This window comes from Heterodontus francisci, chromosome 3 (assembly GCF_036365525.1).
Source record: "Heterodontus francisci isolate sHetFra1 chromosome 3, sHetFra1.hap1, whole genome shotgun sequence".
NCBI classification, from domain to species: Eukaryota; Metazoa; Chordata; class Chondrichthyes; order Heterodontiformes; family Heterodontidae; genus Heterodontus; species Heterodontus francisci.
This window is the reverse complement of record NC_090373.1, coordinates 29,191,596-29,210,358: the sequence shown is the minus strand read 5'-3', so window position 1 is coordinate 29,210,358 and position 18,763 is coordinate 29,191,596. Positions and strand designations below refer to the sequence as shown.

The following is an 18,763-nucleotide window of genomic DNA, read 5'->3' as shown; positions in this document are numbered from 1 at the left end:
TTTGGCCTCAACTGCTTTCTGTGGTAGCGAATTCCACAGGCTCACCACTCTCTGGATGAAGAAATTTCTCCTCATCTCAGTCCTGAAAGGTTTACCCCGTATCCTTAGACTATGACCCCTGGTTCTGGACTCTCCCACCATCAGGAACATCCTTCCTTCATCTACCCTGTCAAGTCCTGTTAGAATTTTGTAGGTTTCTATGAGATCCCCCCCCTCACTCTTCTGAACTCCAGCGAATATAATCCTAACCGACTCAATCTCTCCTCATACGTCAGTCCCACCTTCCCAGGAATCAGTCTGGTAAACCTTCGCTGCGTTCCCTCTATAGCAAGAACATCCTTCCTCAGAAGGAGCCCAAAACTGCACACAATATTCCAGGTGTGGTCTCACCCAGGCCCTGTATAATTGCAGCAAGACATCCCTGCTCCTGTACTCAAATCCTTTCGCAATGAAGGTCAACATACCATTTGCCTTTTTTACTACCTGTTGCACCTGCATGCTTACCTTCAGCGACTGGTGTATGAGAACACCCAGGTCTTGCTGCATATTGTCCCCTCTCTCAGTTTATAGCCGTTCAGATAATAATCTGCCTTCCTGTTTTTGCTATCAAAGTGGATAACCTCACATTTATCAAGATATTACATTTAGTTCCCTCATCTAAATCATTAATGTATATTGTGAATAGCTAGGGTCCTAGCTCTGATCCCTGCGGTACCCCACTAGTCGCTGCCTGCCATTCGGAAAAAGACTCATTTATCCCTACTCTTTGTTTCCTGTCCGCCAACCAATTTTCTATCCATCACAATACACTACCCCCAATCCCATGTGCTTTAATTTTACACGCTAATCTCTTATGTGGGACTTTGTCAAAAGCCTTCTGAAAGTCCAAATAAACCACATCCACTGGCTCCCCCTCATCAACTCTACTAGTTACATCCTCGAAGAATTCTAATAGATTTGTCAAGCATGATTTCCCTTTCGTAAATCCATGCTGATTCTGCCCGATTCTACCACTGTTCTCCAAATGCTCTGCTATAAAATCTTTGATAATGGACTCTAGAATTTTCCCCACTACCGACGTCAGGCTGACTGGTCTGTAATTCCCTGCTTTCTCTCTACCTCCCTTTTTAAATAGTGGGGTTACATTAGCTACCCTCCAATCTGTAGGAACTGTTCCAGAGTCTATAGAATCTTGGAAGATGACCACCAATGCATCCACTATTTCTAGGGCCACTTCCTTAAGTACTCTGGGAGGCAGACCATCAGGCCCAGGGGATTTATCGACTTTCAATCCCATCAATTTCCCCAACATCATTACAAATACTGATTTCTTTCAGTTCCCCTCTCTCTCACTAAGCCCTGTGTTCCCCAACATTTCTGGAATGATATTTGTGTCCTCCTTTGTGAAGATAGAACCAAAGTATGCATTTAGTTGGTCAGCCATTTCTTTATTCCCCGTAATAAATTTCCCTGTTTCTGACTGTAAGGGACCTACATTTGTCTTCACCAATCTTTTTCTCTTCATATACCTATAGAAACTTTTACAGTCAATTTTTATGTTCTCCGCAAGCTTACTCTCGTACTCTATTTTCCCCTTCTTAATCAATCCCTTGGTCCTCCTTTGCTGAACTCTAAACTGCTCCCAATCCTCAGGTCTGTTGTTTTTCCTGGCAAATTTATATGCCTCTTCCTTGGATCTAATGCTATCACTAATTTCCCTTGTAAGCCATGGTTTGGTTACCTTTTCCGTTTTACTTTTGCACCAGACAGGGATAAACAATTGTTGCAGTTCATCCATGCACTCTTCAAATGTTTGCCATTGCCTATCCACCGTCATTCCTTTAAGTAATATTTCCCAATCCGTCATGGCCAACTCGCGTCTCATACCTTCGTAGTTTCCTTGTCTCAGAATCAACTATGTCACTCTCCATCTTGATGAAGAATTCTTTCATATTTGGTCGCTCGTCCCCAAGGGGTCTCACACCAAAAGAACAAAGAACAGTACAGCACAGGAACAGGCCATTCGGCCCTCCAAGCCTGCGCCGATCTTGATGCCTGCCTAAACTAAAACCTTCTGCACTTCCGGGGCCCATATCCCTCTATTCCCTTCCTATTCATGTATTTGTCAAGATGTCTCTTAAACGTCGCTATCGTATCTGCTTCCACCACCTCCCCTGGCAGCAGGTTCCAGGCACTCACCACCCTCTGTGTAAATAAAACTTCCCTCGCACATCCCCTCTAAACTTTGCCCCTCGCACCTTAAACCTATGTCCCCTAGTAACTGACTCTTCCACCCTGGGAAAAAGCTTCTGACTATCCACTCTGTCCATGCCGCTCATAACTTTGTAAACCTCTATCATGTCGCCCCTCCACCTCCATCGTTCCAGTGAAAACAATCCGAGTTTTTCCAACCTCTCCTCATAGCTAATGCCCTCCAGACCAGGCAACATCCTGGTAAACCTCTTCTGTACCCTCTCCAAAGCCTCCACGTCCTTCTGGTAGTGTGGCGACCAGAATTGCACGCAATATTCTAAGTGTGGCCTAACTAAGGTTCTGTACAGCTGCAACATGACTTGCCAATTTTTATACTCTATGCCCGACCGATGAAGGCAAGCATGCCGTATGCCTTCTTGACTACCTTATCCACCTGCGTTGCCACTTTCAGTGACCTGTGGACCTGTACGCCCAGATCTCTCTGCCTGTCAATACTCCTAAGGGTTCTGCCATTTACTGTATACCTCCCACCTGCATTAGACCTTCCAAAATGCATTACCTCACATTTGTCCGGATTAAACACCATCTGCCATTTCTCTGCCCAAGTCTCCAACCGATCTATATCCTGCTGTATCCTCTGACAATCCTCATCATTATCTGCAACTCCACCAACCTTTGTGTGGTCCACAAACTTACTAATCAGACCAGCTACATTTTCCTCCAAATCATTTATATATACTACAAACAGCAAAGGTCCCAGCACTGATCCCTGCGGAACACCACTAGGCACATCCCTCCATTCAGAAAAACACCCATCCACTGATACCCTCTGTCTTCTATGACTGAGCCAGTTCTGTATCCATCTTGCCAGCTCACCTATGATCCCGTGTGACTTCACCTTTTGTACCAGTCTGCCATGAGGGACATTGTCAAAGTCCATATAGATAACATCCACTGCCCCTACCACTAGATTGTTAATTATTCCTCTCTCATTACACAGTACCCAGTCTAGGATGGCCTGTTCTCTCGTTGGTTCCCCAACGTATTGGTCCAGAAAACCATCTCGTATACACGCCAAGAATTCGTCCTCTGCGTTATTGTGACTAATTTGATTTGCCCAATCTATATGCAGATTAAGGTCACCCATAATTACAGATGTTCCTTTATTGCATGCATCTCTAATTTCCTGCTTAATGCCCTTCCCAACATCACCACTACAGTTTGAGGGTCTATATACAACCCACACTAACGTTTTTTGCCCCTTAGTGTTTTTCAGCTCTACCCATACAGATTCCACATCGTCAGAGCTAATATCTTTCCTCACTATTGCGTTAATTTCCTCTTTAACCAGCAATGCAACTCCACCGCCTTTTTGCTTTTTGTCTGTCCTTCCTAAATACTGAATATCCCTGGATGTCCATTTCCCATCCCTGGTCACCTTGCAACCATGTCTCCGTAATCTCGACTATATTATAACCGTTTACATCTATTTACGCGATTAATTCATCCACTTTATTGCGAATGCTCTGCGCGTTAAGGCACAAAGCCTTAAGGCTGGTCTTTTTAACATTACTTGTCCCCTTCCCGCTATTGTTCACTGTGGCCCTGTTTGATTCTGGCCCTTGATTTCTCTGCCTATCACTTTTCTTATTCCCCTTACTGTCTTTTGTTCTTGTCTTTGATCCCCCCTCCTCAGACTCCTTGCAAGGGTTCCCATCCCCCTGCCATTTTAGTTTAAACCCTCCCCAACCACTCTCGCAAATACTCCCCCGAGGACATTAGTCCTGATCCTGCCCAGGTGTAACCCGTCCAGTTTGTACTGGTCCCACTTACCCCAGAAACGATCCCAATGCCCCATGAATCTAAAACCCTCCCCCTCACACCATCTCTTCAGCCAAGTATTCATCCGATATATTCTGCTATTCCTACTCTGACTAGCACGTGGCACTGGTAGTAATCCTGAGATCACTACCTTTGAGGTCCTATTTTTCAACTTACTTCCTACTTCCCTATGTTCTAATTTTAGGACCTCATCCTTTTTTTATTACCTATGGCGTTTGTACCAATGTGTATCACGACCATTGACTGTTCACCCTCCCCCTTCAGAATGACCTGTAACCGCTCTGAGACATCCTCGACCCTAGCACTAGGGAGGCAACATACCATCCTGGAGTCTCTTTTGCGTCCACAGAAACACCTATCCATTCCCCTTACAATTGAATCCCCTATAACTATTGCATTCCCACACTTTTTACTCCTCCCATGTGCAACTGAGCCAACCGTGGTGCAACAAATTGGGCTGTTGCTTCCCCCTGAGAGGCCATCCCCCCAACAGTATCCAAAGCAGTATATCTGTTTTGCAGGGGAATAGCCACAGGAGATTCCTGCACTGCCTGCCTAGTCCTCTTGCTCTGCCTGGTGGTCACCCATTCCCCTTCTGCCTGTGGGGGCTGAGCCTGCAGTGTGACCACCTCTCTATACGTGCTGTCCACGATACTCTCTGCCTCGTGGATGCTCCACAGTGTCCCCAGCTGCCGCTCCAGCTCCGAAACACGGGCGTCCAGGAGCTGCAGCTGGAGACACTTCCTGCACACATGCTGGTCTTGGGCACTGGAATTGTTCCCAGCTTTCGGCATGGAGCACGAGGAGACTCCAAGGCTTTGAGCTCTCCTGCCATGACTTCACCCTTTAAATTAAATTAATCCTTCGGGAAGATCTTAATGTCCAATAATATCAGTCACTCTAGGGCCCTTCTTCCCTGGTCCTCGTTGCTACAGAACTCCCTAAAAAAAAAATTACTTACTATATTTGAAATAAACTTTAAACTTATAAACTTTTCTTACCTGAGATACTTACCCAGCTATTTAGAGCTATTCCCTAACAGCTGTGACTCACCAACCAATCACCTTATCGTTCAACAGCCAAAGGAAGACTCACAGTCCACACAGGAGTTAAGAACAGTTTAGCATGCATCATTGGGTTATTAATCATCCAGTTGCCCACCTTCATCCCACCTCTGTCCATCTGCTGTTGGTGAATTGATCTCCAGACTTGACTACTCCAACACTCTTCTGAATGACCTTCCATCCTCCACCCTGTAAACTTTCGCTCATCCAAAACTCTGCTGTCCATATCCATCCCATACCAAGTCCTGCTCACTCATCATGCTTTGTCCTTGCTTACTCACATTGGCTCCCTATCCCTCTAAACTGTCATCCTTCTGTTTCAATCCTTTCAGGACTTTTTCCATCCCTCTCTCTCTAACCTCCTCCAGCTCTACAACTCTCCCTATCTCTGTAACTTCCTCCTTCGGTCCTACAACCTTCCCTATCTATTCGTTCATGGGATGTGGGCATCGCTGGCTAGGTCAGCATTTTATTGCCCATTCCTAATTGCCCTTGAGAAGGTGCTGGTGAACTGCCTTCTTGAACTGCTGCAATCCTTGGGGTATTGGTACACCCACAGTGCTGTTAGGAAGGGAATTCCAGGATTTTAACCCAGCGACAGTGAGGGAAAGGCGATATAGTTCCAAGTCAGGTTAGTGTGTGCCTTGGAGGGGAATTTAAAGGTGGTGGTGTTCCCCTGCATCTGCTGCCCTTGTCCTTCTAGGTTGTAGAGGTTACAGGTTTGGAAGGTGCCGTCGAAGGCGCCTGGGTGGGTTGCTGCAGTGCACACTGCTGCCACTGTACGTCAGTGGTGGAGTGAATGTTGAAGGTGGTGGATGGGGCGCCAATCAAGCAGACTGCTTTGTCTTCAATTGTGCCAAGCTTCTTGAGTGTTGTTGGAGCGGCACCCATCCAGGCATGTGGAGAGTATTCCATCACACTCCTGACTCTGCTTTGTAGATGGTGGACAGGCTTTGAGGAGACAGGAGATGAGATACTTGCCTCAGAATTCCCAGCCTCTGACCTGCTCTTGTAACCACAGTATTTATGTGGCTGGTCCAGTTCAGTTTCTGGTTAATGGTAATCCCCAGGAAGTTGATAGTGGGGGTTCAGCGATTGTCGTGCCATTGAACATCAAGGGGAGATGGTTGGATTCTCTTTTGTTTGAAATGGTCAGTGCTTGGCACTTGTGTGGCACGAATGTTACTTGCCACCTGTCAGCCCAAGCCTGGATGTTGTTCCGGTCTTGCTGCATTTGGATGTGGGCTGCTTCAGTATCTGAGGAGTTGTGAATGGTGCTGAACATTGTGCAATCATCAGCGAACATCCCCACTTCTGACCTTATGATGAAGCAGCTGAAGATGGTTCTGCCTAGGAAACTACCCTGAGGAACTCCTGCAGTAATGTCCTGAGTGAGCTGATTGACCTCCAACAACCACAACCTTCTTCCTTTCTACTAGGTAGTACTCCGACCCTAGTGGATAATTTTCCCCCCGATTCCCATTGACTCCAGTTTTGCTAGGGCTCCTTGATGCTACACTCGGTCAAATGCTGCCTTGATGTCACAGGCAGTCACTGTCACCTTACCTCTGCAACTTAGCTCTTTTGTCCATATTTGGATCAAGGCTGTAATGAGGTCAGGAGCTGAGTGGCCCTGGCGGAACCCAAACTGAGGGTCAGTGAGCAGGCTATTACTGAGCAAGTGCCGCTTGATAGCACTGTCGACGACCCCTTCCATCGCTTTGCTGATGGTCGCAGATAGATTGATTGGGCGGTAATTGGCCGGGTTGGATTTGTCCTGCTTCTTGTGGACAGGACATATTTGGGCAATTTTCCACATTGCCGGATAGATGCCAGTTTTGTAGCTGTACAGGAACAGCTTGGCTAGGGGTTCCTCCTGTAGCCCTACAACCCTCCCTATTTTTGTAATCTCCTCCAACCCTACAACCCTCCCTCTCTCTGTAACCTCCTCCAGCCCTACAACCCTCCCTATCTCATTAACCTCCTTCAGCCATACAACCCTCCCTTTCTCATTAACCTGCTCCGGCCCTACAACCCTCCCTAACTCTGTAACCCCCTCCAGCCCTACAACCATCTCTATCTCATTAACCTCCTCCAGACCTCCCCCTTTCTCACCCTGCTTCATCCCCCAAACGCTCCAATCCTGTATCTGGACAGTTCTGCATTCGTCTCTGCCTTCGCCCTACCCTTGCTGACCGTGCCTTCATTCGAAGAAGGGTCACTGACCCGAAACGTTAACTCTGCTTCTCTTTCCACAGATGCTGCCAGACCTGCTGAGTGAATCCAGCATTTCTTGTTTTTGTTTCATTCACCTAGCTGTCTTACAATTCCTTCTCTAAAACCCTCTATGTTTCCAACTCCCTCTTCTCCTTTAAGACTGTCCTTAAAACTGAAATCTTTGTCCAAGCGTTTGATTGCCCCTCCTAATATCTTCCCCTTTGGCTTGGTGTATATATTTTTTTATTTGATTATCCCATTGTGAAAGATGTTTTTCGAAATGAAAAGCATTACAAAAGTGCAAGTTGCTGAGGGATAACAGAGACAATACTTGTCAAATATCAGCTGTGAACTAACTGGCTCTGGAAATGCAAGGACTTTTGCTGCTTGTTATGGTGGGCCAGGCCGGAAACTTTCCAGTTTCCCAATACAGCAGTTCTACCCTTGGTATAAAAATATCCGCCTCGTGGATAGCACAGCACATTGCTAGTTCGATGTAGAGCACCATTGAGAAGTACGCTCAATGTTTGAATAAAGTAGCCATCTCACAGACTGCCTTCTTCGAGGTGGCACTGTTTTTCAAAGTTTTATGGATATCAAAATCCAGCAATTTTAATGCACCAGCTAGTTAGATTTCTGAAACAGCTGCAATGGATGGGGAGGGAAGGTGCAGCTCTGAACAAAATCCTGAGAACGGCTGTATATAGTAGGGATTGTGGGGGGCTAATCACCTTTTCAAAAATGTTAGGATTTCTTAGGACAGCCCAAGGACAACACCTGATGCCTTTGTTCATTGAACCCTTATATGAACTGGCTGGAAGTTACTGTGTGGTCAACTGACTTCAACCACTTGCTTTTTCTATTTTGCTTCTGGGGACGACTCTGAAGAAACCTGTTTAGCCTGCTGCAATAGTGTCTGGCAAGACTGATTTTAATTGTCTGAGGAAGTGACACGGAAATCCTATGTGTAATTCAGAGACAATAAATTTGCTCGTTGTGCTTCAGTTTGTAGGAAGTGCCAGCTTACTTATGGAAGCCGGTGCTTATGTGGGTATGTGAAGCCTGAATCATAACAGCCGAGTCCGTGAGAGGGTGTTTGAGGTCAGGAACTCATTGGATGCTGATACCGGGAAGGGACAGAGCTGCAACGTACTACTCAATGGTGCTCTACATCAAACTAGCAATGTGCTGTGCTACCCACAAGTCGGATATTTTTCTACCAAGGGTAGAACTGCAATGTTGGGAAACTGGAAAGTTTCTGGCCTGGACCACCATAACAAGCAGCAAAAGTCCTTGCATTTCCAGAGCCAATTAGTTCACAGCTGCACTTGCCTTGGCTTGAAAAGTCTCCCAATTCTTTAAATTGAGCTACTTTCAACTTTACCCCTAGCCTTTCTCCATTGAAAGTCATAGCACATCTGCTTTATGCAGTGCCTGTTTACTTGCCAGGGAAACAGTTTATTTTTTTCATTGGATTAGGATAATTTTAATTAAAATGGGAAAATTAGTTTACAGTATATATATATATATATATATAGTAAGTTGCACTCGGTTTGGGAACAGCCCAAACCCTGTTTGTAGTCTGATAGAATCATGTCGCTTGTAGATAAAGTCTATTCTAGTGTTTCCTAGAGCCTTTAACATGGAAAAATGTCCCAAGATGTTTCACATGAGCATAATCAGACAGAAGTTGACACCACATAAGGAGGTTTTAGAAGGGGTAACCAAAAGCTTGGTCAAATATGTAAGTTTTAAGGAAGATCTTAAAGGAGGAAAGTGAAGCATAGACGGAATTCCAGAGCTTGGGGCCTAGGCAGCTGAAGTCATGGTGCCAATGGTGAAGCAAAGGAAGATGCCAAAATGGGAGACTGTCGAGATTTCTGAGAGTTATAGGGCTGGAGGAGGTTACAGAGGTAGGGAGGGGCGAGGCCATGAATGGATTTGAACACACGGATGAGGATTTTTAAATCGAGGCGTTGCCAGCTCAAGAGCCAGTGTAGGTGATGGGTGAACAAGAGCTAGTGCAAGTTAGGTTACGGGCAGCAGAGTTTTATTTGAGCTGTAGTTTATGGAGGGTAAGATGGGAAGCAACCAGGAGTGCATTGGAATAACCCAGGTTGGAGGTGACCAAGGCATGGATGAGAGTTTTGGCATTTCATGATCAGAATAACACCACAGTGTGGTCAAAAGAAGTGGGGAGCAGCTGGGGGTGGGGTGGGAGGGGGTGCATATCCCAAAATTTAATTTTGATTCCTGCATAAAGACCAGTATATCCAAGACTTTATTTTGGAAAATAAATGTCAACATTAATGTTTATTAATTGCTTCCGGTGACAAGAAACCCTGCCTTGTCAGTGTCATCCACTTATATCTCAAGTACTGAATTTAAAAGAAGTGAAATCCAGCCATTTCCTGTAGTTCAGCATCCTTTGGCATCCATGTCTTCTGATGCCAAGGCCCCAAGCTCTAGAATTTTTGCTTCCCCAACCCCCCACCCCAAATGCTCCGCCTCTCCACCTCTCTCTCCTCCTTTAAGATGCTCCTTAAAATCTACCTCTTTGACCTGAACAAGCTTGGTCACCTGTCCTAATATTTCCTTGGTGGCAATTTTTGTTTGATCGCTTCTGTGAAGCTTTTTACTACATTTAAGGTGCTACATAAATGCAAGTTGCTATCAGTGGTCAGAAACCCGAGAGAGGTTTTGGGATTCTCCCTGGGCTTTTTCTACCTCCTCCAGCAGCAGCCTGGTTTCTCCTCAATTTTTGTAGTTCCAGTGGTCCAGTTGATCCAGAAGATCACTATCACATTGATCCAACACATGGAGAAAAACAAGAATCGACTCCACTGCTCACCTGAAAGTAGCTTAATACAATGGTCATAATTTCAAAAAAGCAAATTAATCATAAATAATCCATCCAATCTTATATCGGATGTGGTGAACATTATTACTTTTTATTGTATTATACAATCATAAATTGAGAGAGCATAGATAAAGGCCATTCATCCCATCATGCCTGCCTGCTCTTTGAAAGGGTTATCCAATTATTCCCACTCCCCCTGCTTTTTTCCTACAAATATTTCCTTTTCCAAGTGTTTATCTAATTCCCTTTTGAAATTTATTCTTGAATCTGCTTCCACTGCCCTTTCAGGTAGTGCATTCCAGATCATCATTTCTCACTGTGTAAAAAATTCTCCTCATCTTCCCTCCGGTTCGTTTTCCAATCCAAATTCCAATCTGTGTCCTCTGGTTACTGACACTTCTGCCACTGGAAACAATTTCTCCCATTCTATCAAAACAAAAGCAAAATACTGTGAATGCTGAAAATCTGAAATAAAAACAGGAAATGCTGCAAACTGAATCATGAACTCTTTTCTCTGTCTACAGACACTGCCCGACCTGCTGAGTGTTTCTAGCATTTTCTGTTTTCATTTTTGGTATTGTGTCAGCTGTGCGGTTGTATATTTTATATAGGTGCTTTTGAATAGTATTGCATATGGGGCTATAATTTTTGGTGTTTTCTTTTTGTTACGGTGCATTGTTACTCATGGTCTGCCTTATTGCCCATAGATTGAAAGCGGTGCTGTGTGGAAGCAGGTGTATCAGGATCTAGGAATTCCTGTGATGAACTCTGCAGCAGGTTACAATGTCAAGTGCGCATACCGGAAGTAAGTCCCTTGTTTAGTTACATTTTGCTAGACATATTAATGTACATTGAGACTTTATTTCACTATCATATACAGTATTTGTACTATACAACTCACACTTGTATAGATTGACAAATTTGCCATGCATTTCTGATGTCAGCCGTGGCTCAGTTGATAGCACTGCTGCCTCTGAGTCAGGAGGCTCTGGGTTCAACCCTACTGCAGAAATTTGAGCACATAAATCCAGGCTGACACTGTCAGTGCCAGAACTGAGGGCATGCTGCACTGTCTGAGGTGCCATCTTTTGGATGAGACATTAAACCAAGGCCCTGTCTGACCTCACAGCTGGAAAAGATCCCACAGCCACTATTTCGAGGAAGAGCAGAGAAGTTCTCTCCCGTGTCCTGAGCAATATTCATCCCTCAGCTGACATCACAAAAAGAGATCGTCTGGTTAATATCACGTTGATGCTTGTGGGAGCTTGCTATGTGCAAATTGGCTGCAACATTTTCTACATTACAACAGTGTCTACACTTCAGAAGTACTTCGCTGACTGAAGCAAAATACTGCAGATGCTGGAAATCTGTAATAAAAACAGAAAATGCTGGAAATACTCAGGTCAGACAGCATCTGTGGAGAGAGAAACAGAGTTAACGATTCAGGTCAGTGACCTTTTGTCGTCCTGATGAAAGGTTATTAATCTGAAAGGTTAACTCTCTTTCTCTCTCCACAGATGCTGCCAGACCTGCTGAGTATTTCCAGCATTTTCTGTCTTTCTTCACTGACTGAATCACTTTGAGATGTCCTCAGGTCATGAAAGGCACTACCCAAATACAAATCTTCCTTTTTTAATGAAGAATGTCTCAGTGATTTCATTGTTTTATGTAATTAAGCGTTTCATTTTTCAGATGTTTGTTGCAGAACCTTCCAACTGTGAATACAGAATTTATTGGAACGTTATTTGGAACATAGTGTAACTGGTAACTTTGTCCTGCATTGTCAGGTGTATGAGAGAAATTCTGTATACCACAGATGTCTATTGAGGAACTTTCAATGTATTCTATACACATTGTGAATATAAATTCTATGTACATGTCACAATGTGTTGGACATAATCTCCTCTTTATGTGAATCGAAAGTTGAAATGGCACGACCCATCTGTTATGTATTGGGTCTTAGAGAAAGCCAAACAGTGATTCACCCAGTTGATACCGCAGATTAAGGCGCTGAGCTCTGATGAGAACTGGGTAAACTTTGGTTGTATTCTCTGGAAATGAAGGAAGAGAGGTGTGGTAGCAGGTGAAGAGGTTAGAGGTGTTATTGTATAAATATTTGAAATAATTGAGTGTAGATAGTGAATGGCTCTACCTTCTAGTACAGGGATCAGAACAAATGGACAGAATCTTTGAACATGAGCTAATCTTGTTAAAGGTGAATCCAGGATAAATGTCTTCGTGGAAAGAGCTATGTTAATGTGAAACACAGTACTCCAAATGACAATAGATGCAAAGTCAGTTGAGATTTCCAGAAGGGAGCTGGATGCTCATTTAGAAACCAAGAGTACTGAGAAACATAGAAGAAAAGGCAGGAACTTGTGATTTAAAAAGATAGAGCTGCCATGACTAACAGAATGGTGCTGTTGGGTCAATGGGCTGAATGGCCCACTCCTACTCACACTTGGTTACAGATGCAATGCAGCATTAAAATGCTAGGTGCTTTTGACTCCCCACTGCTGAGTCTGAAGTGAAGAGCCTGTTCCAAAGCTGCAAGATTCCATGCCTGAGCAATGTGTAAAAACTACAGCCTAAATCTCTTTGTTGAATGAAGATTAAATTTTGTGCTTCTTTAAGGGCACTGCTCAATTTTATAAGTAATAATGCACAATGTAACACAGTCCCATCCTTTGCATTATCTGACTCACCATAAGAAATGCCATGGGATCTCTAGCAGTACTGTGAAAGCAGTATGGACTGCATGCATTTCCTGTCCCTCCAGGCATCCTGTGTACTTGCGTGAATTACTGTCTTGCTTCATTCATATTTACTCAACTTTCACATCCAAAATTCAGCAGCATAGAAATACAAAGCTGCCAGTTATGAAATGCTAGAAATTTAGAAAGGACAGTAAGAAAAGCTGTTAATGAAAGAAGGAGAAAGGAAAATCAATCAATCATTTTTGAAAAATGTTTTGCTTCTATTTTGGTTCTTCGCCCAGCTGACTACTCACAGATAAAAATGACAGTCTCTAACGTAACATAAAAGGTGAATCATTTGAAAGCTATTTGAACTTGCCTATAAAATTGGAAGTGTGTCTACTAATCTTTGCACTCAGCAGCCTAACCTTAGTCAGGGACTGGTACTTCAGTGTCGTTGAGCAGCTACTATCTGGGCACCTAGTGCGGCTCTAAGCACACAATTTGTAAGCAAAAAAAGGTCCTTAAGGAACTGCAGCCCCTTCCCAGGTATTAATCAGACCCATATACTGGTGTTTGTATTCCACAATGAAGCCTTCTCCCATTCTATTTCATCTCACTGCACCAGCATGTCCTTCTATTCCTTTCTCCCTCATGTGCTCCCCCTTAAATGCATTCCACATTCTAACCACTCTCTGGGTAAAGAAGTGTCTCCTGAATTCCCCATTGGGTTTGCTAATGACCATCTTATATTTATTACCCCTGGTTTTGCATTCTCTCAAATGGAAGCTTATCTCAATGTCTACCCTAGCAAATACCTCCATAGTGTTAAAGGTCATTTTTCAGTCTTCTCCATCCCCAGCATCTCCAAACTTTTCTGACAGTTATAATCTCTCAGTTCTGGTATCATCCTTGCAAATCTTTTTTGCATCTTCTCTAGTGTCTCTAAATCCTTTCTTTAATATGGAAACCAGAACTGTTCACAATAATTCAAACAAGCTTTAAAACAAATTTAACATAAATTCTCTGCTTTTCAATTGTATTCCTCTAAAGACAAATCCCAGTGCCTGGGTTACATTTTTTATGCCCTATCTAAAATGTAAGTGTTCTTTTTTCATTCTTCAGTGCCACATCCCTCTATCTCAGTCCTCAGATTAGTAATTACTACAAGCTAACTTTGTCTTTCTTTATATCATGTGTTAATGGAGAAACTGGATCAGGCTGCAGATGGATTGGAATAGACAGCTGTGATTTCCTCAGCACACACCCATTCAAAATGATTAGTGACTATCAGGTCACCCCTCAGCCTTCACTTTTCTGGAGAAAAGAGTCCCTGCCTGTTTAGTGTTTTCTGATAGTTACAACCTCAGTTCTGATATAATACTTGTAAATCTTTATTGCACATTCCCCAGTGCTTCTGTACACTTTTGTAATATGGAGACCTGAACTGTACACAGTACTGCAAGTGTGCTACTAATGTTGGAAACTGAACGCAGAAGTGCTTCAGTCCTCAACTGATCTCAGTGGGGCAAAAAGGGTTAAATTATGACGACTGGTTGCATAGGCTAAGCTACTATTCCCTTGTGTGCAGGAGGTTAAGGGTGATCTAATTGAAGTGTTTAAGGTGATTAAAGTATATGATAGGGTAGATAGAGAGGATCTATTTCTTCTGATGGGGTGAGTCCAGAATAAGGGGCATAAGCTTAAAGTTAGAGCTAGGCCATTCAGGGATGATGTCAGAAAGTACTTCTTCACACAGAGGGTAGTAGAAATTTAGAACTCTCCCCCAAAAGCTGTTGAGGTTGTGGTGGGAGAAGGGGGTCAATTAAAAGTTTCAAAACTGAGATTGATAGATTTTTGTTTGGCAAGGGTATTAAGGGTTACAGCACCAAGATGGAATTGAGATGCAGATCTGCCATGACCTAATTGATGGACGGAACAGCCTCGAAGGGTCAAATGGGCTAGTGTTGCTGTGGTCCTCAACATTGACTGCTCTTCACCTTGAGCACAAGGCACAGCCAGCAAACCTGCAGGTCATTGTAAAAACGTGTGTTTTCTGCCATGCACATGGTTGGCATGAAGTGTTGGCATTTGAAAGCTTAAATTCTCTATGAAGCAATGGGGGTTGTGGGCAGTGATGTGGAATTGTGGAAGATTCTTGCACTTCTGCTTAATTTGCTTAGGTACAAGTTGTCTGCTTTTCTTGTCTGTGACGGCATATGCTAGATATTAATTCTCAACCCCAGGTGGCAAGATTATGTGACTCATGGAAGAAAGAAACTAGGCTTGTGCTCATCAGATGTATCGAAAATGACTCTTATAACTTGCAAGATGATTTTTGTACTGTCCAAGGCCATTCATTAGGGTTATTAATACAGCTGCTGCTCTTATCTTGAAATGTCATGGGGTTAATTGAATCTGCCTTGTTAACCATCTTCGAGTCCGAGAGTCATTTATGGCACAGAAGGAGGCCATTCGGCCCATCGAGTCCATGCCAACTGTCCACAGAGCTATCCTGTCAGTCCCACTTCCCCACTTGGTTCCCTGTAGTCATGCAAGTCTATAGAGTTATTTACAGCACAGAAGGAGGCCTTATGTTGAAGTTTTTACATAATCAGCCACCTTTTTCCCCTCTTTAAAAACCACTGTCCTAAATAATGAGATCAGAAGGCAATATTTTTTTGGATAACGGTGATCATAAGCAGCCAGAATTTTGAAAAAGATTTTACAAAAGCAGTTTTATCAATAAGGGGTGGTGTAATAGAGGTGTTCAAAATTAAGAAGGGTTTTGATAGAATAAATAAGGAGAATCTGTTTTTACTGGCAGGAGGGTTGGTGACCAGAGGGCACAGACTTAAGATAATTGGCAAAAGAACAAAAGGGGAGATGAGGATTTTTGTAAACAGCGGGTTGTTATGATCTGGAATGCAGTGCCAGAAAGGGTGGTGGAAGCAGATTGAAGAGTGACTTTTAAAAAGAGAATCAGACATATACTTGAAAAGGGAAACTTTGCAGGGGCTATAGGGAAATAGCAGTGGAGTGGGACGAATTGGATAGCTCTTTCGAAGTCAGGATGGACTGAATGGACTCCTTCTGTGCTGGATGATTCTATAATGCAGCACACGAAGAGGACAAACAAGGAAGATGAGCACTGAAGATTTGTTTGTACTCGTGTAATGAAACACGAGTGGTTTGAATTTGTGGTGTTGACACTGCAGTTTTGGATAACTTCAGAATATTTTTAGCTCTGCAGAAGACAGTTAAGATGCTGTCAGTATTAACACAGGGCAATTTACTTGTGGATTCCCTTTCTGTGTGAAACTGGAGATACTGTCCCTATTAACACAGAGCTGTTTATTGGTGTAATCCCTTAGGCAGTTTAGCAGAAGAATGAGAGGAGATCTAATTGAGGTATATAAGATGATTAAGGGGATTGACAAAGTAGACGTAGAGAGGATGTTTCCTCTGGTGGGGCAATCTGGAATGAGAGGTCATAGTTTTAGGATAAGGGGTAGCAGATTTAAAACAGAGTTGAGGAGAAATTACTTCTCTCAAAGGGTCTTGAGTCTGTGGAATTCACTACCCCAGAGTGTGGTGGATGCCGGGACATTGAGTAAATTTAAGGAGGAGATAGACAGACTTTTAATTAGTAAAGGGTTGAAGAGTTATGGAGAACGGACAGGAAAGTGGAGTTGAGGCCGAGATGAGATCAGCCATAATCGTATTGAATGGCGGAGCAGGCTCGAGGGGCTGAATTGCCTACTCCTGCTCCTAGTTCTTATGTTCTATGTTACTCTCGCAATACTGCCAACACTACACTGTCAGGCAGTTCATTCCAGATCGTAACCACTCACTGTGTAAAAAAGATATTCTTCATGTTGTCTCTGGTTGTTTTGCCAATCATCCCGAAACGATACAGGAGCAAAATACTGCAGATGCTGGAAATAATCTGAAATAAAGACAGAAAATGCTAGAAATGCTCAGCATGTCTGGCAGCATCTGTGGAGAGAGAAACAGAGTTAACGTTTCAGATCTGCGAACTTTCATCAGAACTGGGAAAAGTTAGAAATATAATAGGTTTTTAAGCAGGTGATATGGGGGGAGGGTTTGTGATATGGTGGAAAACGGGAGAGAGTCGTGTAGGGCCAGTGGGAAGGGTAACGGGGCAAGAAAAGAAACAAAGAAAAAAGATGTGCCGAAAGCAGGTGTGCCGAAACATGCAAAGAAAAGGAAACAAAACAGGGGCAGAGATTACAGGCTGAAATTGTTCACTGGTGTATACTCTTACTGCGTTACACTCGCGTGATACTGTCTGTATTAACACAGAGCTGATTACTGGTGTAATCCCTTCACTGATACTCTCAAGTTACTGTCTGTATTAACACAGAGCTGATTACTGGTGTAATCCCTTCACTGATACTCTTGAGTGATACCGTCTGTATTAACACAGAGCTGATTACTGGTGTAATCCCTTCACTGATACTCTCAAGTTACTGTCTGTATTAACACAGAGCTGATTGCTGGTGTAATCCCTTCACTGATACTCTCAAATTACTGTCTGTATTAACACAGAGCTGATTGCTGGTGTAATCCCTTCACTGATACTCTCGAGAGATATTGTCTATATTAACACAGAGCTGATTGCTGGTGTAATCCCTTCACTGATACTCTCAAATTACTGTCTGTATTAACACAGAGCTGATTACTGGTGTAATCCCTTCACTGATACTCTCAAATTACTGTCTGTTTTAACACAGAGCTGATTGCTGGTGTAATCCCTTCACTGATACTCTTGAGTGATACCGTCTGCATTAACACAGAGCTGATTCCTGGTGTAATCCCTTCACTGATACTCTCGAGAGATACTGTCTGTATCAACACAGAGCTGCTTACTAGTATAATGCTTTCACTTTTACACTTGAGAGATACTGTCCATATTAACACACAGCTGTTTACTGGCATATTCCCTTCATTGTTACACTCGAGAGATAGTCTGTATTGACACAGAGCTGTTTAGAACATAGAACATAGAACATACAGCACAGAACAGGCCCTTCGGCCCACAATGTTGTGCCGATCCTTTGTCCTCTGTCAAGGACAATTTAATCTATACCCCATCATTCTCCTTTATCCATATACCTATCCAAAAGCCTTTTGAAAGTCCCTAAAGTTTCTGACTCAACAACTTCCCCGGGCAAGGCATTCCATGCCTCGACCACTCTCTGGGTAAAGAACCTTCCCCTGACATCCCCCTTATATCTCCCACCCTTCACCTTAAATTTATGACCCCTTGTAACGCTTTGCTCCACCCGGGGAAAAAGTTTCTGACTGTCTACCCTATCTATTCCCCTGATCATCTTATAAACCTCTATCATGTCACCCCTCATCCTTCTCCTTTCTAATGAGAAGAGGCCTAGAATGTTCAGCCTTTCCTCGTAAGACTTATTCTCCATTCCAGGCAACATCCTGGTAAATCTCCTCTGCACCCTCTCCAAGGCTTCCACATCCTTCCTAAAATGAGGCGACCAGAACTGCACACAGTACTCCAAATGAGGCCTTACCAAGGTCCTGTACAGCTGCATCATCACCTCACGGCTCTTAAATTCAATCCCTCTGCTAATGAACGCTAACACCCCATATGCCTTCTTCACAGCCCTATCCACTTGAGTTGCAACTTTCAATGATCTATGCACATAGACCCCAAGGTCTCTCTGCTCCTCCACATGCCCAAGAACCCTACCGTTAACCCAGTATTTTGCATTCATGTTTGTCCTTCCAAAATGGACGACCTCACACTTTTCAGGGTTAAACTCCATCTGCCACTTTTCAGCCCAGCACTGCAACCTATCCAAGTCCCTTTGCAGACGACA

At 43.6% G+C, this 18,763-nt stretch overlaps 1 protein-coding gene across 4 annotated transcripts in view; it reads left to right on the top strand.

Annotated features, from left to right (window-relative positions):
- The window catches only part of arid4b (AT-rich interaction domain 4B), a 201,097-nt gene that overhangs the window by 95,257 nt on the left and 87,077 nt on the right, over positions 1–18,763 (top strand). For all 4 annotated transcript variants that reach the window (XM_068020532.1, XM_068020511.1, XM_068020502.1 and 1 more), the window contains one exon: positions 10,905–11,002. In XM_068020532.1, coding sequence (XP_067876633.1) covers positions 10,905–11,002 — 98 coding nt within the window. The remainder of the gene's footprint in view (positions 1–10,904; positions 11,003–18,763) is intronic.